Consider the following 23062-nt stretch of genomic DNA (forward strand, 5'->3'; position numbering starts at 1 on the left):
GTATAATCAAAAGTAAAACATTTACATACCCCGTGACCCAGACATCATACTCTAAGTTACCAACAGAAGATCAAGGAAACATACATTCACATAAAGAACACAAATGTTTATAATAGCTTTATCTTCAATAGTCAAAATCTAGAAAAAACCCAAATCCTCATACACAGATAAACGGATAAACCAGTATATCCAAAAATATTACTCTGCAAAAAACACACACAAAAAAAACACCCACTACTCATATAGTATCACTAATGAATCTCAAAGTAATTGTGACACATAAAGAAAAACAACAAAATACTCAATTCCAAACATAAATTCAAAAAATTCAAAGGTATCCATCCATCTATTGTTAAGAGAAAGTAAATCAGAGGTTACCTGGAGAGGTGGGAGGGGCAAGAGAGATTACAAAAGGACATGAGGTAAACATAATGTGACAGGTATGGTCATTATCCAGACCATGATGATGGTTTCAGAAGTTTGTAACTATGTCAAACTTACCAAATTATACTGTAAATATATGCAGGTTAGTACATATATAAACTATACCACAATAAAGCTTTAAAAATGGCTCAAGATAAAATATCTATGTCCCACTCTTTTTGGAAAATAGGTTTGACAACCCCACACTGACTCCATTTCTCTTTCTCATGCCTGTGGGGATATTACCTCAGTGGCAGCAAATGTGGACAACAATGAAGAATATTTCCATATAATGAATGGGAATGCTTCCTGGGTCACAAGTGCCATATCTCAGGAATACAGATCCCCCTTTATCTTTTTTCCCACCTCTGTGGTAGTGGCTTTGAGGCAAACAGCACTGAGAGGAAACCACAGAACTTTTGATTATTTTAGTTTTTATTTTTTTCTCTGACAACGACTTTACCCACACAAGATAAATATGCCTGGAGGTCCTGAGATTTGTATACACACTGATTCTGCAAAGTCACTGTCACAGAAATTTGTCTGGATCCATTTTTAGAAGAGGCACATTGCATCTAGTTGGCTGCAGTCTCCTCCACTTCCTATTAAGCCAGTGTTTCTGTACCAATTATGGTTTCCCTTGCCCACTGTGGTCTTATAACCAGTAACCCTAGCCCAATAAGACTGTGGACATCAGGGCACATGGCTGTTTGTAAAGCTGGGAAAGATAACCCCTCAACAGTGCTGACATCCCCTGTGGTATCTCCTTTGAGTAAGGGGAAAAAAAATTCATGCTCTTTTCAGAAGCATCTGAGGGTTTCACACCTGCCCCCTCCTTGGGGTCATCACTGAGACTCCTAAAACACAAAGCATCGAGATCTCAAATGAAAACCAGAAAGCCCTGGACTTTTTCAGAGGTCGTGGGGCAGCAATGCAAATTTGGTCAAAACTGGCAAGCTATTTGCTGCCATCCTCCCCCCCCTCCTCAAGCATGGGCAATCTGAGACTCCTAAAAAGTTCACCCAGCGACGCTTGTTGAGCCCATATCCATACATAAACTACCCCACAAAGTACAGCATCCAAGATGAAAGAGGACTTAAAGAGTAAGGCCTTGATCATCACATAAGCCAAAGCAATGTGTGGCAGACAATCACTGTTTGGGACTTGGAAGCTGGAAAAACTCATCACAAGTGTCACATGAGACTAACACGTCTCTGAAAAAGGTAGTCATTCTCTGTAAGCTGCCAGCCAAACTCATAAACCCTGGGTCATCAGTGATTCAGGTCCATACCCAAGGTAGTTAAGGAGATGGGGAAACTGACCCTAAGGGCTCAGGTTACTCCTAACTTGTTCTAACTCGTGAGAGAACAAAGGTCAGCTTCCCTGAATACGCCGTGGAGGTGACTGCTGCACACTTTGCGGACCTGCCAGGCAGGAGAGGTGAAAGGCTTTGGTCACAAAATCTAGCAGTGGGCTAAATCTAGAAAGCCCTGGACAGTTTAGAAAGTGCAACATATTTACACAAGCCTACTACATTACTGAAACTTACAAGGGATCTCCCACTGTGCATGTTTAGATGTCTGAGATTCAGTTCAGAGATGGCTCCTCAGAGTTCCCTCCGGTGTTGTTACAGTGAATAGGAAATCGCACATTCCCTGCACACCTAAGGCCTTTCTCTACTGTGAACTCTTTGATGTTGAGAGAGGGTAGACTTTCGTGTAAAAAACTTCCCACATTCACTGCACTCGTAAGGCCTTTCTCCAGTATGACCTCTCCGGTGTTGACTGAACTGGGAACTATCCCTGAAGGATTTTCCACACTCACTGCACTCGTAAGGTCTTTCTCCAGTGTGAACTCTCTGATGATAACGTAGTTTAGAGCTAGAGATAAAAGATTTCCCACACTCGCTACACCCATATGGTCTATCTCCTGCATGAACTCTCTGATGGTAACGAAGGGTGGAACTGGACGTAAATGATTTCCCACATTCACTGCATTCATAAGGCCTTTTACCTGCATGAACTCTCTGATGATAAGAGAGGGTAGCACTACTGGTAAAAGATTTTCCACATTCACTGCACACGTAAGGTCTTTCTCCTGTGTGAACTCTCTGGTGTCGAATCAGTATTGAGCTATTGGTAAAAGATTTCCCACATTCACTGCACTGATAAGGCTTTTCTCCCCTATGAACTCTATGGTGATAACCAAGGCCAGAGACAGATGTAAAAGATTTCCCACAGGCACTACACTCATAAGACCGTTCGCTATTATGAATTCTCTGGTGTATTGACAGGGAAGATTTTTGGCTAAAAGTCTTTCCACATTCATTGCACTCATAAGGCCTTTCTCCCGTGTGAGTTCTCCGGTGTTTATTGAATTGTGATCTATCCTTAAAGGATTTCCCACATTCAGTGCACTCATAAGGCCTTTCTCCACTGTGAACTCTGTGATGATAACGAAGGCTGGCACTAAAGGTAAAAGATTTCCCACACTCACTGCACTTGTAAGGCCGTTCTCCGGTGTGAACTCTCTGATGATAGCGGAGAGTGGAACTGGAGGTAAAAGATTTACCACATTCGTTGCATTCATAAGGCCTTTTACCTTCGTGAACTCTTTGATGGTAACAGAGTGTGGAGCTACAGGTAAAAGATTTCCCACATTCACTGCACACGTATGGTTTTTCTCCCGTGTGAACTCTCTGGTGCTGAATGAGTGTCCACCTATTGTTAAAAGATTTCCCACATTCACTACACTTGTAAGGCCTTTCTCCGGTGTGAACTCTCTGGTGTAAAATGAGGTTATTTCTTCGGATAAAGGATTTCCCACATTCACTACACTCATAAGGCCTTTCTCCAGAATGAACTCTATGATGATAATGGAGGTCTGACCTAGAAATAAAAGATTTCCCACATTCATTACACTCATAAGGCCTTTCCCCAGTATGAACTCTCTGGTGATAACGGAGGGCAGAACTAGTGGTAAAAGATCTCCCGCATTCACTACATTCGTAAGGTCTTTCTCCAAGGTGACCTCGATGATGATACTGGAGTGTGGAGCTACAGGTAAAAGATTTCCCACATTTACTACAAACATAAGGCTTTTCTCCTGTGTGAATTCTCCGGTGTCGAATGAGTGTCCACCTATTGTTAAAAGATTTTCCACATTCACTACACTCGTAAGGCCTTTCTCCAGTGTGAACCCTGTGGTGGTAACGCAGGCTGGAGCTAAAGGTGAAAGATTTCCCACATTCACTACACGCATAAGGCCTTTCACCTGAGTGAACTCTTAGGTGTATAATGAGGTTATTTCTTCGAGTAAAGGACTTGCCACATTCACTACACTCGTAAGGCCTTTCTCCAGTGTGAACTCTGTGATGATAACGGAGAGCAGTACGAGTGATAAAAGATTTCCCACATTCACTGCACTCATAAGGCCTTTCTCCAGAATGAACTCTTTGATGATAACGGAGGTCAGATCTAGAGATAAAAGATTTCCCACATTCACTGCATTCATAAGGCCTCTCCCCTGTGTGAGATCTCTGATGATAACTGAGGGCAGAGATAGAGGTGAAAGATTTTGCACAGTCACTACACTTATAAGGCCTTTCACCAGTTTGAACTCTACATGGAATCAACACTGAGCTATGGCTAAAAGATTCTGCACATTCACTGCACACGTAACTGTTTTCTCCATTGTGCCATCTCTGGGGATAAATGAGGACAGATTTGTGGCTTAAGGATTTCCCACATCTGCTGCACTTGTATTGCCTGGACCCAGTGTGAGTCTTTCCATGTTGACTGAGGGTTGAGCTCTGCCTAAGGGATTTTTCACATTCACCAAACTCATGATGTCTCTTTCCAGTATGGAATCTCTGGTGTATAGCAAATGAAGATTTGTACCTGAATGTTTTCCCACATTCACTGCACACAAAACAGTGGTCCTGAACAAGCGTGTGTTTGGGACTGAAGGCTTTCTTGCATTCTCCCCAGGTATGATGACTTTTTCTGCTTTGTAAAGTTGCCCTGCACTGGGTGATCGTGTGTGGTTTCTCCCCAGTGTGAGTGGCCTCTTGCTGCAGCTGTCTTGAGCCAGACAGGAAGTTCTTCTCAACCTCTCCACAGGTAGAGGGCTTTCCTGAACTATGGATTCTGCAGCTCTTCACAAAAGATGCCTTGTCCACACTGCATCTAAACGGTTTCTCTCCCACGTGCTGCTCCTGCTGCTGTTGAAACTTTGCACTGCAATAAAATCGTTTCCCACATGCCCCACACCTCAACAGTTTCTGGCTGCTTCCTTTTCCCTGGTGCTCAGCCAAATGGAAAATGTCTCTCAAGACTGGACCACACATCTCACAGGGGTGGGTCTTCCGGGAAGACACAGCTGCCGTGGGCGTCCCGGTCTGTGACGCACCTACAGAAGTGCTCTGTGCAAAGGGTGCCTCTGCATCCTCTGCTCCACAGCAGCAACCTGAAGGCAAAGAAACGCTGGTGAAATTCGTGTTCACTATCGCGAGGGGCTGAGCCCATCACATATATGCATCCATCTCATCTAGGCAGGAGTGTATGACATGCTTTTTTGGACACGCAGTTGGAATTCAGTTGAAGGAGCAGCCACTATGCATTATTTGACCCCTAAGGTCACAGAATGGTGGAGACCCCACCAGGGAAGGATACAAAGACAGGCTATGAGACAAGAAACAGAGCCAAGAACTACAACTCATTTCTCTGCCAACAGTCTTTGGCAGGACCTTTGCTACTGCTGATGTGAGGCTGGGTAAAAGCATGCATCCAAGCCCATTAAAATCCAACAGCAACAGATTAGCTGCTGTTCAGTGTCAATTCAGGGATACACGAACATCTTGTGGCCAATGCTGGAATACACAAACAGTGAGAGAAATGGGTGAGATGTGGAGTCCAGAGAGGTAGAAATTATCCCTGTGCTGGAAGTCATAGTAGAAATGATGAGAGAACTGACAAACTGGCAAAATGACAAAATGGAGACAAAAAGGTAGAAATGAAGTGTGGCCACTGGAAATGGCATGAAAGTGTGGGTGAATAAAGACAGGTTCACCATGGGGGGCCTGGTGTGATATGAACACTCCAGCCACTGACCAGGCCCAGGCCCCTATGAGTCCACTCTGCCATGTCTGCAGTCCTGCCCATCCTGTGATACACAAAGGATTCTTCCCTGAAAGCCCTGAGCAACTACATGGGACATGGACGATACAAGTCCTAAGGGAAAAACAGGACAAATGAATACCCAGCACTGTCCCGGGCTATTCAGCACAAAAGACAGCAAGGTGAGTGACGTCAGCATAAGAGCAGAGGAAATCAGCCTTTGCCTTTGGCAGGCTTAAGAGTCAATTAAGATATTACAGAACACAGGGGCACCTGGGTGCCTCAGTTGGTTGAGCATCTGCCTCTGGCTCAGGTCATGATCCCAGGGTCCTGGGATTGAGCCCTGCATCAGGCTCCCTGCTCAGCAGAGAGCCTGCTTCTCCCTCTCCTCCTACCACTCCCCCTGCTTGTGTGTTTGCTCTCTCTCTCTCTCAAATAACTAAAATCATAGGAAAAAAAATACTACAGTGACACAATGGAGCATACAAAAAGGAGAATAACCACACAGAAAGGATCGATGGGGCAGGGCACCTGGGTGGCACAGCGGTTAAGAGTCTGCTTTCGGCTCAGGGTGTGATCCCGGCGTTATGGGATCGAGCCCCACATCGGGCTCCTCCGCTATGAGCCTGCTTCTTCCTCTCCCACTCCCCCTGCTTGTGTTCCCTCTCTCGCTGGCTGTCTCTATCTCTGTCAAATAAATAAATAAAATCTTAAAAAAAAAAAAAAAAAAAGAAAGAAAGAAAAGAAAGAAAGAAAGGATAGATGGGGAACTGGCTTAGTGAAGACAGCTGGATATAGACAGAAAATAAGAAGGGGAGAGCTTTGTCAGCCAAAGGGCTGATGCCACTGCATTCCCCTACTCTGTAGGGGACCTCAGCAGCCTCTGCTGCAGAGAACGTCAACAAATCCTGCAACAGCGGCAGAACATCACACATCACACAGCAGAGGTATCCAAGTGTTTGTAGGCATGGACCCCATATGCCTGCTCTGCAAAAGACCCCGGCAGCTTTTGCACTAAGGTAATCAATAGCTATCACCATGGGGGAACTGCCAGAGAATAATACACTGAGTTAACCCCTCCACCCAAAAACGAGCTCACACCAACCCTGCATATACCCTGGACCTCAACCCTGCAACTGCTCCATGGTTGCCTATATTCCATAACCTAACTCCATGGCTGTCACCTGAGTGCCCAGGTCTCAGGCACGAGAGCCATGGCCCTTGTGGGCTAGTCAGCTCCACCAATCCCAGAGACACTGAGTGTACCCATGCTCCAATCACAAGCTCCATCAATAGTCAGTATACAACTGCATCTTACACAGCAAGTCAACACTGCAGCAGGCTATTCAGAAACTGGGACCCTAAAACTACTATTAATCCAGGTCTATTCACACTCTTAGAACCAAGACACATACCCACTCCACTGGTGCCTGCACATAAGACACCAATGCTACCACCACCACAAAGAACCCAAGAGCTGGACTTGGCATCAAGGGAACCCACAGCCAAAACATTTCCTGTGGGAGAAAGAGATCAGGAGGTTCCCAGTAGCATTCTCTACTACTGTGGACACACACCGCCCTGGCTACTGAGGACTCCTACAGTCTTTGATGACACTGATCTCATCAGAGCTGCATAGACACTAAGCCTCTTGATCAAGCTGTAGTTGGAACTGCCACACCCCACCAACCTGGTGCACTCACATCCACACACAGGTAAAGATCTTCCCCACCAAAACCTTTCTGTAAAGTCTGGAAGAAGGGACTACTGCATGAAATGTATAGACATCAATGCAAGGCTACAAGAAACACAAAAATTCAAGGAAACGGAACACCCCAAAGGAAAACAGTAATTGATCAGTCACCCCAAAGAAATGCAGATCTAGGAACTGTCAAAGATTTCAAAATAATTGTTTTAAGAGAGCTCAATGAGCTACAAGAAAACAGACAATTCAATGAAATAAGAACAATTATAAACAATATAAGATTTTTTTGACAGATAAGAAAACATAAAAAAGGACCAAAAAAATTATGGTTAATATACTGTACACCTGAAACAAATAGAAGAACACTGTATGTTAATTGTACTGGAAAAAAGTTATGGTAAAGAATATGATGAATGAAAAGAAAAATGGAGGGGCATCTGGTTGGCTCAGTCAGTTAAACATCTGACTCTTGATTTTGGCTAAGATCATGATGCCAGGGTTGTGAGATCCAGCCCCATGTCAGGTTCTGCACTCAGCATGGAGTCTGCCTGAGATCCTCTCCCTCACTCTGCCGCCAACTTGAATGAATGAATGAATGAAAGGAAGAAAGGAAGAAAAAAGAAAGGAAAAGGAAAGAAAAAGAAAAGGAAAAAGAAATGAAAAATGCAATGGAGAGCATCAACAGCCAGCCTCATCAATCCAAATCTGAATCGGAAACTGAATATATGTCTTTTTTTTTTTTTTTTTTTTTTTTTTTTTTAGTAGTGCTCTGCACATTTTTTTTCAAAGATTTTATTTGAGAGAAAGAGAGGGGGAGAGAGCACAAGCAGGGGGTGGAGCAGACAGAAAAGGAGAAGCAGGGAGCCTGATGCAAAGCTCGATCCCAGGGATCCTGATCTGAGCCAAAGGAAGATGATTAACCGATTAACCAACTGAGCCACCTAGGCGCCCCTGAAGATATGTCTTTTGAAATCATTCAGTTCAATTAGAAAAAAGACAACTAAAAAGAGTGAATAAAGAAAGTCTATGTGGGTATAGGACATTATGAAAACAGAATAATATTTGCATTATGGGGGCCCTGAAGAAGACAGGCAGGGACAGAAATCTTATTTAAACAATAATGGATTAAAAAATAATGGACTAAAACTTCCCAGATCTGTGGAAAGACATGGACATCTGGGTACATAATGCTCATAAGTCCCCCAAAAGACTCAAACCAAAGAGGACTTCAACAAGACCCTTTTGAAGAACATGGGTTTGTGCGGATTCATTCATAAGCAGACTTTTTCCAATAAATCCAGTAAAATACCACAAGCGTATTTACTCTTCCTTATGATTCTAACATTTTTTCTCTACCTTACTTTAATGTAAGAATACAGTATACATATAACATACAAAACATGGGTTGACTTTATGGTATTAATAAGGCTTTGGTGGAGAACAGGCTATTAGCAGCTAAGTTTTGGGGACGGTCAAAAGTTATATATGGTTTTTTGGCTGCATGGGGGTTGGCACCCCTAACCCTCATGTTGTTCAAAGGTCAACTATATGATAAAATTCAAAATGTAATGACAGAGACTTTGAAAACCGTGAGAAAAACTCATACAGGGGAACTCCCCTCCCCCTCATATGGCTATGAGCATTTTTCTCAGCTGTAACACTAAATACTAGGAGAAAGTAGGATGATGTGTTCTAAATACGCAACAAAGAAACTTCAAACTAAAAATACTTTACCAGCAAAGCTGTCCTTCAGAAATGAAGGAGAAAGATTTTCCCAAACAGAAGCTGAGGGAGTTCATCACCACTTGACCTACCCTACAAAAGATGCTAAACACAGTTCTTCAAACTGAAATGAAAGTATGCTAATGTGTAACATGAAAATACAGAACACACTGATAAATGCAACTGTACAGTCATATTCAAAATATAGGAGTCCATCTTTATCTATTTCACTTTCTATGGTTTGTTACCCATGGTCAACTACAGTCCAAAAGCAAATGATCCTTCTGTGCTTTAACAGATTGTCAGAAGGTCAATAGTAGCCTAATGCTATGTCACAAAGCCTACCTCATTCACCTCACTTCACCTCATCATTTAGGCCTTGTATCATTTCACACCATCACAAGAAGGGTGAGTGTGGTATAATCAGATATTTTGAGAGAAACAGAACACATTTACACAACTTTCATATTATTTTATTTATTGTTGTTAATCTCTTACTGTACCTAATTTATAAATTAAACTTTATCACAGGTATGTAAGTATAAGAAAAAACTTAGTATATATAGGGTTCCGTACTATCTGAAGTTTCAGGCACCCACTGGGAGTCTTCGAACATATCCTTCCCTGGATAACAGGGGACTACTGTAATCTAATACTTCAATAGTGTGATAATCACTCAACACCAGTATGCAGGACAAAACACCAGAGTATTAAAAATAACTATATCTACAATGATTTGTGAATGGTTACAAAATATAAAAAGATGTGGGGCACCTGGGTGGCTCAGTCAGATAGCATCTGCCTTTGGCTCAGGTCATGGTCTAGGGGGTCCTGGGATCAAGCCGCCCCATAAATGGTGACATTAAAAACATAAAATGTGAAGGAGGTGAGTAAAAGAGTTTTTTTGTTTGCTTGTTTTAAAGAGTTTATTTATTTATTGGACAGAGAGAGACACGGTGAGAGAGGGAACACCAGCAGGGGGAGTGGGAGAGGTAGACACAGGCTTCCCACCAAGCAGGGAGCCTGAGGTGGGGCTCAATCCCAGGACTCCGGGATCATGACCTGAGCCGAAGGCAGACACTTAACGACTGAGCCACCCAGGCGCCCCAGTAAAAGAGTTTTTATATGCAATTAAAGTTATCAGTTTCAACTAGAACGTTGTAAGATGATTTAAATAAGCCTCAGGGTAACCACAACACAAAAACCTACAGTAGAGACAAAAGATAAAGGAATGAAAGCATAACACCATTGGAAATCCTCATATCACAAAGGAAGACAGCAAGAGAGGAAAAAAGGTACTACAAAACACTAAGATGATAATTAACAAGATCGCAAAAGAGATACCATGGCTGAAATCAAAACAAAAGGTTGAAAGTAAAGGAACTGAAAGATATTCCACACAAATGGAAACCAAAACAGAATATGGGTAGCTATACTCATAGCTGATACAACAGACTTTAAGTCAACAGCTGTCTCTTTGTCAAGAGACAAAGAAGGTCATTATATAATGATAAAGGAATGAATTCATCAAGAAGATGTAAAAATTGTAGGTTTGTAAGCATCACACATCAGAGCATCTAAGTATTAAGCACATTTAACTAGCTCTGAAAGCAGAAAAGACAGCAATTAAATATTAATATCAATATCCCCCTTTCAACAATGGGTGGATATACAGACAAAATATTAGTAAGGATGTATCCGAATTGAACATTATGGTCCCAATGCATCCGACAGACATATATAGAATATTCCATCCCACTACAGCAGCATACACATTCTCAAGTGCACACAGAATATTCTCTGGGATAAATCATATGTTATGTCAAACAAGTCTTAACAAATTTCAGAAGACTGAAATTCTATCAAGTACCTTTTCATAACACAATGAATAAAACTAGAAATCAATAACATGAGGACAGGGTGCCTGGCTGGCTTAGTCAGTGGAGCCTGCGAATCTTGGTCTCAGGGTTGTGAGTCTGACCCCCTCCAATGGGTGTGGAGATTACTTAAAAAATATTTTTTTAAAAAATAAAATCTTAAAAAAAAAAAAAAAGCATGAGGAAGCTTAATAATTCAAATATGTGGTCATTAAACAACACATGCCTATCCAATCAATTGGCCAAAGGAAAAATCAAAAGCAAAATAAGAAAATATCTTGAGAAAAACGAAAATGGAAAACAAAACATATGGAATGTGAAAAAGCAGTTCTAAGAAAAAAGCTTAGAGCGATAAATGCCAGCACTAAAAAAATAAATAAATAAAAATCTCAAATAAACAGCCTAACTTTACACCTTAAGGAACTAGAAAAAGAACAAACTAAGACCAAAGTTAGTGAAACAAAGAAAAATACAAAGATCAGAACAGAAATAAAATAGAAACCAGAAAAACAATAAAAAGAGCTGCTTTTCTGAAAAGATAAAGTTGAAAAACCTTTAGCTAGACTAACTTAGAATAAAGGCAAGACTCAAATTAATTCAGAAAAGGGGAGAAATTACAAGGATCATAAAAGACTACTATGAACTATTATACACCAACAAATTAGAAAACCTAAAATAAATTCCTAGAAACACACAACCTACCAACACGGAATCATTTAAAAAAATTTTTTTTGAGTTTATTTATTTGACAGAGAGAGAGCAGGACAGGCAGAGGGAACGGAAGAGGGAGAAATAGGCCCCTCACTGAGCAGGGAGCCAGATGTGGTGCTTGATCCCAAGACCCTGGGATCATGACCTGAGTTGAAGGCAGAAGCTTAATCAACTGAGCCACCCAGGCACCCCCCAACACTGAATCAGAATAGAAAATCCAAATAGACAAGGAAATTGAATCAGTAATCAAAAATCTCCCAACAAAGAAAAGGAAATGACCAGATGGATTCATGATGATTTCTATCTGCATTTTAAGGATTAAACTCTCAAGTTCTTCCAAAAATCTGAAAGGGAAGAAAGAAACGTTTTCAAACTCATTTTAGAAGGCTAATATTAGGACACCAAAGCCAGGGAAAGACATTACAAGAAAACAAAATTACAAGTAAACATCCCTAATGAACATAGATGTAAAAAAGCTCAACAAAGTACTAGGAAACCAACTGCAACAGCATATGAAAAGAATCATAAATATGATTAAGTGAGATTTATCCCTGGGATACAAAGGTGGTCCCTCATAAGTAAATCAATAAATGTGCCATATCTTATTAACAGAACGAAGGCAACTCATATGACCATCTGACTAGATGTGGAAAAAACATTTGACAAAATTCAGAATCCTTTCACAATAAAAACTCCCCCAAAATTAGGTACAGAAGATATGCACCACAATACCACAAAGGCCATATATAAGCCCATAGCTAAGAATACGTTCAACAGTGAAAGGATAAAAACTTTTCCTCTACCATCAGTAACAAGACAAGGATGCCTATGCTCGTAACTGCTATTCAAAGTAGTACTGGAAGTCCTATCCAGAGCAATCAGAAAAGAAAGAAAACTGTCTGTTTGCAGATGACATGGATTTTATATAAAGAAAACCCTAAGAAGTCCCCCAAAAAACTCAAATTGAACAAACTCAGTAAATTTGCAGGATATAAAATCTACATACAAAAATCAGATGTGCCTATTACTAACAATGAAATATCTCAATAAGAAATTAAGAAACCAATCCCATTTGAAAGAACATTAAAAAATATAATACTTAGAAATAAATTTAGGGGGCGCCTGGGTGGCACAGCGGTTAAGCGTCTGCCTTTGGCTCAGGGCGTGATCCCGGCGTTACGGGATCGAGCCCCACATCAGGCTCCTCTGCTATGAGCCTGCTTCTTCCTCTCCCACTCCCCCTGCTTGTGTTCCCTCTCTTGCTGGCTGTCTCTCTCTCTCTGTCGAATAAATAAATAAAATCTTTAAAAAAAAAAAAAAAAAGAAAGAAAGAAATTTAGCCAAGGAGATGAAAGATGTGTACAATGAAAAAGACACCAATGAAAGAAACTGAAGACACAAATAAATGGAAAGATATTCCATGTTTGTGGACTGTAAGAATTATTATTAAAATGTTCCTACTACATAAAGCAACCTAAAATTCAATGCAAGATGTACCAAAATTCTAATGGCATTTTTACCAGAAACAGAAAAAGAATCCTAAAATTGCCCCACAAATGACCTCAAATAGCCAAAGAAACCTTGATCATGAAGATCAAAATTAGAGGGACCACACCTTGTGAATTCAAACTGTAGTACAAACACTATGGTACTGGAATAAAAACAAACATGCAAACCCATGAAATATGATAGAAAGCCCAGAATAAACCCACACAGATATAGTCAACTACTCTTTGACAAGGGTGCCAAGAACACACATGGGAAAAGGACAGTCTCTTCAATAAATGGTGCTGGGAAAGCTGGATATGCACATGCCAAACAAAACAAAACAAAACAGAAACCAGGACCCTACCTTACACCACTCACAAAAATTACCTCGAAATGGATTAAAGACTTCAATGTAGACATGAAAATGTAAAACAATAGAGAAAAGCTCCTTGACACTGGTCTTAACAATGAGTTTTCAGATAGGAAACAAAAACCAAAGGCAACAAAGGCAAAAATAAAGTCCAGCTACATCAAACTAAAAATCTTCTGCATAGCAAAGGAAACAATCAACAAAATATAAAGGGAGAAAATATTTGCAAATGCTTTATCTCATAATGGTTAACATCTAAAATACATAAGGTAGTCATACAACTGACTAACAAAGAAACAACTGGATTAATATATTGGCAAAGAACCTGAATAGACATTTTATTAAAGAAAATCTACAAACAGCCAACAGGTATATGAAAAAATGATCTTTCCCACTAGTCATCAGGAAAATGCACATCAAAACCACAATGATGTATCACCCCACGCTTGATAAGATCGTTACCTTCAAAAAGAGCAGAGATAAGTGTTGGTGAGGGTGAAGGTAGAAGGAACCCTCGTACGCTGTGGTTGGAAGGTTTAGGAAAAAAAAAAAAAAGCCAAAACATAGAAACAGAGAGTATAGGCATATCTATTTATTTTTTAGTTTTAAGGCATTTTGTTTTATGATGCTTCACAAATACTGTGTTTCTTACAAAGTGAAGGTCTGTGGCAACGCTGCAATGAACAAGTTTATTGGCACCATCTTTCCAATAGCATTTGTTTACTTCATGTCTGTATCAAATTTTGGTGGTTCTTGCAATATTTCAAATGCTTCCAGTATTACCGTATTTGTTATGGTGATCTGTGATCAGAGACCTTTGTTACTACTGTAATTGTTCTGGAGCGCCACGAACCATGCCCATGTGACATTTAACATAATCAATAAACGATAAATGTTGTGTCTCTTCTAACTGTTCCATGACCAGTCATTGACCTATCTCTCTCTCTTGGGCCACTCTATTTCCTGAGACACAACAGCGTTGAAATCACACCAATTCATAACTCTACAATAGCTTCCAGGTGTTCAAGTGAAAAGAAGAGTGACACATCTTTCACTCTAAATTAAAAGCTAGAAATGATTACACTTAGCGAGAAAGGTATGTCGAAAGCCAAGACAGGCCAAAAGCTAGCTAAGCCTCTTGAGCCCAACAGCTGGCCAAGTGTAGCCAAGTTGTGAAGGCAAAAAAATCACAAGTCTGTGAAGGAAATTCAAAGTGCTACTCCAGTGAACACACAAATGATAAGAAAGCAAAACAGCCTTACTACGGTTACAGAGAAAGTTTTAGTGGTCTGCACAGAAAATCAAAGTGGCCACAACATTCCGTTAAGCCAAAACCTAATCGAGAGCAAGGTCCTGTCTCCGATTCTACGAAGGCTGAGAGGGGTGAGGAATCGGCAGAAGACAAGTTCAAAGTCAGCAGAGGTTGGTTCCTGAGATTAAAGGAAAGCAGCCATCTCCAGACCATCAAAATACAAAGTGCTGATGCAGAAGCTGCAGCAAGTGATCCAGAAGATCTAGCTAAGACCATTCATGAAGGTGGCTACACGAAACAACACATTTTCAATGCAGACAAATCAGCCTTCTATTGGAAGATCCCATCTAGCACTTTCAGAGCTAGAGACGTCATGCCTGGCTTCAAAGGATAGGGGAACTCTCTCGTTAGGGGCCAGTGCTCATTAATCATTCTGAAAATCCAAGGACCGTTAAGAATTATGCTGAATCTACTCTGCCTGAAAGACTGGATGACAGCACCCTGTTTATAATATGGTTTACCGGCTATTTTAAGCACATTGCTGAGACGTACTGCTCAGAAAAAAAGATTTCTTTCAAAATATTACTACTCATTGACAAAGCAGCTGGTCACCCAAGAGCTCTGATGGAGATGTACATTAATGTTTTCATGCTTGCTAACACAACATCCATTCTGTAGCCCATGCAGCCTAAGTAATTTTGACTTTTTTTTTTTTTTAAAGACTTATTTGAGAGAGTGCACATGCGCACAGGAGCAGGAGGAGTAGGAGGAGAAAGAATCTCAAGCAGACTCCCAGGTGAGCTTGGAGCCCGACGTGGGCCTTGATCTCACGACCCTGAGATCACAACCTGAGCCAAAACCAAGAGTCAGACACTTAACCAACTGCACCATCCAGGCACCCCAATTTTGACTTTCAAGCCTTATTATTTAAGAAATACAATTTGTTGAGAATGAGCCTTGTGTCAGCTACACACTCAGCATAGAGTCGGCTAGTAAAACCCTCTCCCTCTGCTCCCCCCACCCTTCACACACACATGCACTCTCCCTCTCTCTCAAATAAATAAATAAATCTTGAAAGAAAGAAAGAAAGAAAGAAAGAAAGAAAGAAAGAAAGAAAGAAAGAGAAAGAAAGAAATACAATTTGTAAGGTGAGGGCTGCCAGAATGGTTTTTCTGATGGATCTGGGCAAAGTAAATCGAAACTTTCTGGAAAGGATTCATCATTCCAGCTGCCATTCATGGGTGGCATGGGTAGCATATCAACAGGAGTTTGGATGTTGATGTCAACCCTCATGGATGACTTTGAAGGGGTCAAGACTTCCATGGAGAAAGTAACTGCAGATGTAACAGAAATGGCAAGAGAACTAGAATTAGAAGTGGAGCCTCCAGGGGCGCCTGGTGGCTCAGTTGGTTGAGCATCTGACTCTTGATTTCGGCTCAGGTCATGGTCTCAGGGTCCTGGGATCAAGCCTGGCACTCAGCATGGAATCTGCTTGTCCCTCTCCCCCTGTTCCTCCTCCCACTCTCTTGCTCGCTCTTTCTCAAATAAAATCTTAAAAAAAAAAAAAAAAAGGAGCCTGAAGATATGATTGAATTGCTGCAAGTTCATGATAAAAAAATTTTTTTAAAGATGTAATGTATTTATTGACAGAGAGACAGCCAGTGAGAAAGGGAACACAAGCAGGGGGAGTGGGAGAGGAAGAAGCAGGCTTCCCGCTGCGCAAGGAGCCCGATGTAGGGCTCGATCCCAGGACCCTGGGATCACGCCCTGAGCCAAAGGCAGACGCCCAGCAACTGAGTCACCCATGCCCCCTCATGATAAAATTTGAATGGATATAAGACTGATGAATCACGGATCTGTACCCCTGAAACAAATAATACATTACATGTTAATTAATTGAATATAAGTGTTAAAAAATTAAAATTAAAAAAAATTTTTGAATGGATGAGAAGTTGCCTCGTATCGATGAGCAAAGAAAGTTTATTCAGATGGAATCTAAAATTTAAAAACACGTTTTAAAAAACACTGTATTTCATTATACTAGAATTAAAATTATTTAAAAAATTCAAAAAAAAGAGACGGAATCTACTCCTGATGAAAATGCTGTAAAGACTGTGGAAATGACAACAAAGAATTCAGAATATTACATAAACTTAGCTGATAAACAGCAACAGGATTTGAGAGGACTGACTGCAATTCTGAAAGAAGTTCTACTGTGCGTAAAATGCTGTAAAACAGCATCACATGCTACATAGAAATAGCTTATGAAAGGAAGAGTCAATCAACGCAGCAAGCTTCACTGTTGTCTTATTTTAAGAAATTGCCACAGCTCCCCTAACCTTGCAAGCTACCACCCTGACCAGTCAGCAGCTATCAATATCAAGGCAAGACCCTTCACCAGCAAAAAAATACTTGCTGAAATTTCAGATGATGGTAGCATTTTTCAGCAGTAAAATATTTTTAAATGTACATTTTTTTTGTGGGGCGTGCATAATGCTCTGGCACGCTTAGTAGACTATAGTATAAACAGGAGCACCTGGTGGCTTAGTCAGCTAAGAGTCCAACTCTTGGGGCGCCTGGGTGGCCCAGTCATTAAGCATCAGCCTTTGGCTCAGGGCATGATCCCGGGGTCCTGGGATCGAGTCCCCCATCGGGCTCCATGCTCCGCTGGGAGCCTGCTTCTTCCTCTCCCACTCCCCCTGCTTGTGTTCCCTCTCTCGCTGGCTGTCTCTCTCTCAAATAAATAAATAAAATCTTAAAAAAAAAAAAAAAAAAAGGCCTTGGTAAGATTGCCTCCTCTTCTGATACAAACTTCTCATTACCTCCAGGGTAGACACCCAAGTTTGCAGTTCTGACTCCTATTGCCCCTGCTCCTTGTTTCCACCTGAAAGAAAGACTTGTCATTTCCTGAACATTCCATTATTACCTCTAAGAATCTGCACATCCTGGGGGCACCTGGGTGGCTCAGTCAATTAAGTGTCTGCCTTCAGCTCAGGTCATGATCCCAGGGCCCTGGGATCGAGCCCCGCGTCATCTGGCTCCTGCTCAGAGGGGAGCCTACTTCTGAACCGTCTCCTCCCAGTTCCTGCTCTCTCTCAAATAAATAAATAAATAATCTTTAAAAACAAAAACAAAAAAGGGGCACCTGGGTGGCTCAGTCGTTAAGCGTCTGCCTTCTGCTCAGGGCGTGATCCCAGGGTCCTGGGATGGAGCCCCGCATTGGGCTCCCTGCTCTGCTGGGAGCCTGCTTCTTCCTCTCCCACTCCCCCTGCTTGTGTTCCCTCTCTCGCTGGCTGTCTCTCTGTCAAATAAATAAATAAAATCTTTAAAATAAAAAAAAAGAGTCCAACTCTTGATTTCATCTCAGGTCATGATCTCGGGGTTGTGAGACCGAGCCCCTGTCAGGCCCTGTGCTGAGTATGAAGCCTGCTTAAGATTCTCCCTCTCCGGGGCGCCTGGGTAGCGCAGTCGTTAAAGCATCTGCCTTCGGCTCAGGGCGTGATCCCGGCATTCCGGGATCGAGTCCCACATCAGGCTCCTCCGCTATGAGCCTGCTTCTTCCTCTCCCACTCCCCCCGCTGTGTTCCCCCTCCCCCTGGCTTTCTCTCTTTCACAAAAAAAAAAAAAATCTTAAAAAAAAAAAAAAAAAAAAAGATTCTCCCTCTCCTTCTGCCCCTCCCTGCCCACTTGTGCGCTCCCTAAAACCAAACAAGAAAAGACTATAGTGTAATAAACATAACTTATATGTACTGGGATAATGAAAAATTCATTTGACTTGCTTTATTGTGATGTTTGCTGTATTGTGGTGGTCGGGAACCAAACCCAAAATATCTCTGAGGTACGCCTGTAGAATGCAAGGAGCTGGGGTGTGGGGGGAAATGGGAAGATGGGCAAAAGGTACAAATGTTCAGTTATAAGATGAAAAAGTTTGGGTGCCTGGGTGGCTCAGTCAGTTAAGCATATGCCTTCAGCTCAGGTCACAATCCCAGGGTTCTGGGATTGAGCTCCGCATTGGGCCCCGTGCTCATTGGGGAATCTGTTTCTCCCTCCCCTGCCATGCCACTCATGCTCTCTCTCTCCCCCTCACTCTCTCTGAAATAAATAAAATATTTTTTAAAAAGATTAAAAAGTTCTGAATATGTAACATACAGCATGGTGACCACAGTTAATAATGATGTTGTATATGTGAAATTTACTGAGAGTAGATGTAAGCATTTCTACAAAAAAATAATGTAATTTTATGATGTGGTAGATATTTAATGAACTTCAGTTGTGGAAATTATATTACAATACATGCATGTATCAAATCATCACACTGTGCACTTATTTTTTTTTAACATATATGTATTTTTAAGATTTTATAGATTTATTTGAGAGAGCGAGCACAAGTGGGGGGATGAAAGTGGGACAAGCAGACGCTGTGCTGAGTGTGGAGCCAGATGCAGGGCTTAATCCCACAACCCTGAGATCATGACCTGAGCTGAAACCAAGACTCAGATGTTCAACTGACTGAGTCACCCAGGCACCCCTGGTGCACTTTTACAATTTTGTATCTCCAGAAGGCTGGGGGGAAAAAAAGAAAATGCCCACCTAAACTACAAACGTTGCAGGAATGTGTTGAAAAGTAGCCTATGTCTCAAGTAAGTAGTGACTATGACAATGCCTGCAAACCTGGCACAAGCAGACACAAGGAAATGTCAGCTAAAAGAGATCAAAAACTGGAAAACAGTCTGGCTCAGTCAGCAGAACATGCAATTCTTGATCTCAGGGTTGAGGGTTCAAGCCCCAAGGGTATAGAGCTTACTTTAAAAAGAAACCAACCAACCCTAGGATACAGAAGTGACAAGGATCTGACACATTGACCCAAACAAAGGACAAGCATGGCGAAATTCATTAAGCTCACTGAAAACCTACTAACCTTGACTCCTTTCCTAAGAGGGTTCAGTATAGCAGGTACTGAGGCTGCAGGGGAGAGAAGAGGGCAGTGCAAATAAACCAGCCCTATCAACACAGCAATTACCCAGAAAGCTGAGAAGCAAGCAGTGCCCATGGCCCACATGTGAGAGACACTGAGAAATGGTGGGTGGGGAGGGTATAAAGCCTAGTTCAGGCCACTGGGGAGGGTGAGGGCCTTACCCAGTGAGGATATAAGTGTAAAGGTCTCCAGCATCACATCGTGGTACAGGCATCTCTGAGCCTCATCAAGGAGCCTCCACTCCTCCCAGGAGAAGTACACAGCAATGTCCTCAAAGGTCACACTATCCTGTTATGATGGGGACAGATGAAACCATGAACATTCTCTGGGGTCCCACAACCCATCTCCCCACACATCTATCCCACACTCATCTTCCTTCAGAGCTCCCCACTTCAGAAATGCCAGGCCTACGTGCCACTAATGCCCACCCTATCTTTAGGTTCTCTTTATTCATTGTGTTCTGCCCTCAGCAACATCAGGAAGGAGGAACAGAGATGTCATCCAAATTCCTCCTGACCTGTAGGGTCCATACTGTCGATTTCCCCAGGGTCTCTATTTCGAGACTCCCAAGACACAATAATATGTGGGCTCATGCTTTACCCTTCAGCTCCAACACCTTGAGGCCCTTAGTTCACATTTCTTCTTGTTGTGCACACCGTTCTTTAAACTGTACCTCTCTCACATCTTCAGTCCCCACAGCTGCACTCCCACAGCTCTACTTTGGCCAAACCCCTGAATTCTGCTTTGAAGGCCTCCTCTGTATCTCTGATCCTTGCTTCAATACTAGCCACCCAGAGGCACACATGGATTACAGATGCCCATGACCCATTCCACTTCTGTACCGGACTTGCTGTACCATCGCAGTCAGAACTCCCACCCTCCACTCAATCTTCCCTAAAACCCCAATTCTTATAGTCTCCCTGCCAGGCATAATGACTTTCACAAACGACTACCATTTACCCCAGATCTTATCCACCAACAAGACCTAACTAAACGCTCAGACCCCATGAAAACTCACCACAAAATTCTGGTAAATTCATACAGTAGTGAATTAGCAGGAGCCCTGCCTTCGGTTTCATCTTGCCTCAATAACTCCTTTGCCTCTGAAACCATCTTGCACCCACACATCCCATGGAAGCTTTAGCCACCTCCCAGATCATCCTCTCCCCCACACCATTTGCACTATCACTTCTCTCCCTCCCCTGTGTTTCTCATTCTTAGGTTCTCAACCAGGTGCTAAGCAAGAGACCCACTTCTCAGCATACACCCCAGTCTAACCTGTAAATAGCATTACCACTATAACCTACATTACACTTAAATGTGATCCACAGTTCCATCCTGGTCCTCACAATAGCCCCCACTTTTGAAAGTCTGCCCCAGACCTATCCACCATCAAGACTGAACACCACAGACCCCACCAAAGCTCACCACAAAATCCCAGTGAAACTACAGTAGTGAATAAGCAGGAGCCTGGTCTGTGTCATCTTGTCTCAATTACTCCTATGCCTCCATAGCCATCTCATGTCCACTCATCCCATGGAAGCCTTGATCACCTGCCAAACCATTCTCTCTTCCATACGGTTACCATGATCACTTCCCACCTGCATTTGTGTGCCCAGCAACACTAATCAGGTGCACAGCAAGACAATCATTCCTCATCATGCAGCCTCCTCTATCTGGCCAGCAAAGGGATTGTCATGATGACCAGCATTCCCCAATCTAAATGTAATCCACAGCTCCATCCTGGTCCACACAATAGTCACCACTTTTGGATGTCTTCATCTAAAACCTCCGCCCAAGATATCCAGACCTGTGAATCCGGAAATCCATTTGCTGTCTCCATTCACAATTCTCTGGAACATCTCAGACTCTTAACAGGACCAAACAAAACTCCTCATAGTCCCAAAGAAAATTAACCTACCATCAATCATCCCATCCCAGTTGATGGAACTTCCATCCCTTCAGCTGCGAGGACCAAAAACCACTGGGGTTATCCTGGACTCTTTCCTTTCTCTCTCTCAACTACAACATCAAAAAATCTACCCCTCTTTAAAAAAAAAGGACAGAGTCCAACTTTTCACCCACCTCTATGGCCACCACTTTGGTCCATCAATCTGGATTATAGCAGCTGCCTCCTCCTAGGCTCCCTGCCTCCTCCGTTACCCCCAGAGTCTGTTATCTTTTCTGCAAACAGATGGATCCTATTAAGACTTTGGTAAGACCACCCCTCCCTTATCCAAACCTCTCATTACCTACATAACAGATGCCCAAATTCTCAACAGCCACATTTGAGGCCTGATTCTTGACCCTCAGCTCTTGGAAGCAGGGAGAATGCAAACAGGTTCAAGCATTTGCACACTTTGGTATTTATTTCTGGGATAACTTCTCACACCTGATTATATTGGCTGACAGCAACAGGAACACTGCATGTAACCCTTGGGCTGCACTCAGGACCCTGGGCTTGGGGTAGCCTCAAGGTGCCCATATCCAGCAGCTAGAAAAACAGCAAGGGAAGAGCCTCAAAATACCACAGTCCTGGACACCATACTGGCGATGTCAAGACCAGTAAGGGACTGAGGCAGCCTCTCCTTACTTGAATAGGTTCTCTACGTGCTTTCACAACCTTCAGAACTTGCGGCTGAGGGGAGGAAACCAGACTGAGCTCGACGAGATCAGGCCTTCCCTGCATCCCGCCCAGCCCTTGAACCAAGTGACCTCAGGCTACCTAACCTCTGTGCCTCAATCCTCAGTGCTTCTCCTACCAGCTCAGTGACCTCCGACAAGAACTCCACTCCCGGTATTCCCTTGTCTCCATCACCCCCACTCCAACCTGTTCTCCCTCGAGCAACTTTTGGAAAGTTGTTAACCCCCTAACACTGACTGTGTTCCTCTTCTGCTCACGACCGTCCAGTGCCCTAGGAACGAAGGTACCGCACCTCGGCCCGCTATTCCGGGCGTGACTCCGCCTCACGCTCTGTTCCCTGAGGGCAGAATCCTCCCGTCTCAGGCCCCCTCCAGCCTCTGCCCCAGCCGGCCCCTCGGCCCGGAGCCCGTCCCGCAGCCAGCACGCCGGCGTTCACACACGGGCCCCCGCCCGCCGGCGCCTCCCTGTCCCGGACACCCGGGCCTGGGCCGCAGGGACGCGAGCAGGCGCCCCGCGCTCGGGCCTTTCGGGTCTGGGTGGAGGAACGGCGGGGAGGGCCCGGGGGACGAGCGTTTACCTGAGCCGGGTCCCTGGGCGCGGCCGCCGCCATCGGACTCTGTGGGCGGAGCGGACACCCGGCCGGCAGTCCCCGTCCCGGCCCCGCCGCGGGGCAGCCCGGGCGGCGTCGCCAGCCGCGGACCCGCCTCTCTGCCGTGGGGACAACGACTTCTGCGCCTTGACAGTTCCGTCACTTCAGTCCCGCCCCGGCACACCCGAG

General features: G+C 43.2%; 1 protein-coding gene across 2 annotated transcripts; it reads right to left on the bottom strand.

Annotated features, from left to right (window-relative positions):
- Nucleotides 1–102: 102 nt before the first annotated feature.
- Nucleotides 103–23062, bottom strand: LOC103677245 (zinc finger protein 418-like). Of its 2 annotated transcripts, none has more exons than XM_040633786.1 (3): nt 22862–23062; nt 19802–19928; nt 103–4890 (listed from the first exon to the last, which is right to left on the bottom strand). In XM_040633786.1, exons 1-3 carry the CDS (start codon nt 22892–22894, stop codon nt 2087–2089), a joined length of 2964 nt encoding a protein of 987 aa, XP_040489720.1. In that variant the 5' UTR covers nt 22895–23062; the 3' UTR covers nt 103–2086. The 2 variants fall into 2 exon arrangements, with proteins under 2 accessions (XP_040489720.1, XP_008704722.1); XM_008706500.2 differs by lacking the exon at nt 22862–23062 and adding an exon at nt 21726–22628.

Source organism: Ursus maritimus, unplaced genomic scaffold (assembly GCF_017311325.1).
Source record: "Ursus maritimus isolate PB19 unplaced genomic scaffold, ASM1731132v1 scaffold_19, whole genome shotgun sequence".
NCBI classification, from domain to species: Eukaryota; Metazoa; Chordata; class Mammalia; order Carnivora; family Ursidae; genus Ursus; species Ursus maritimus.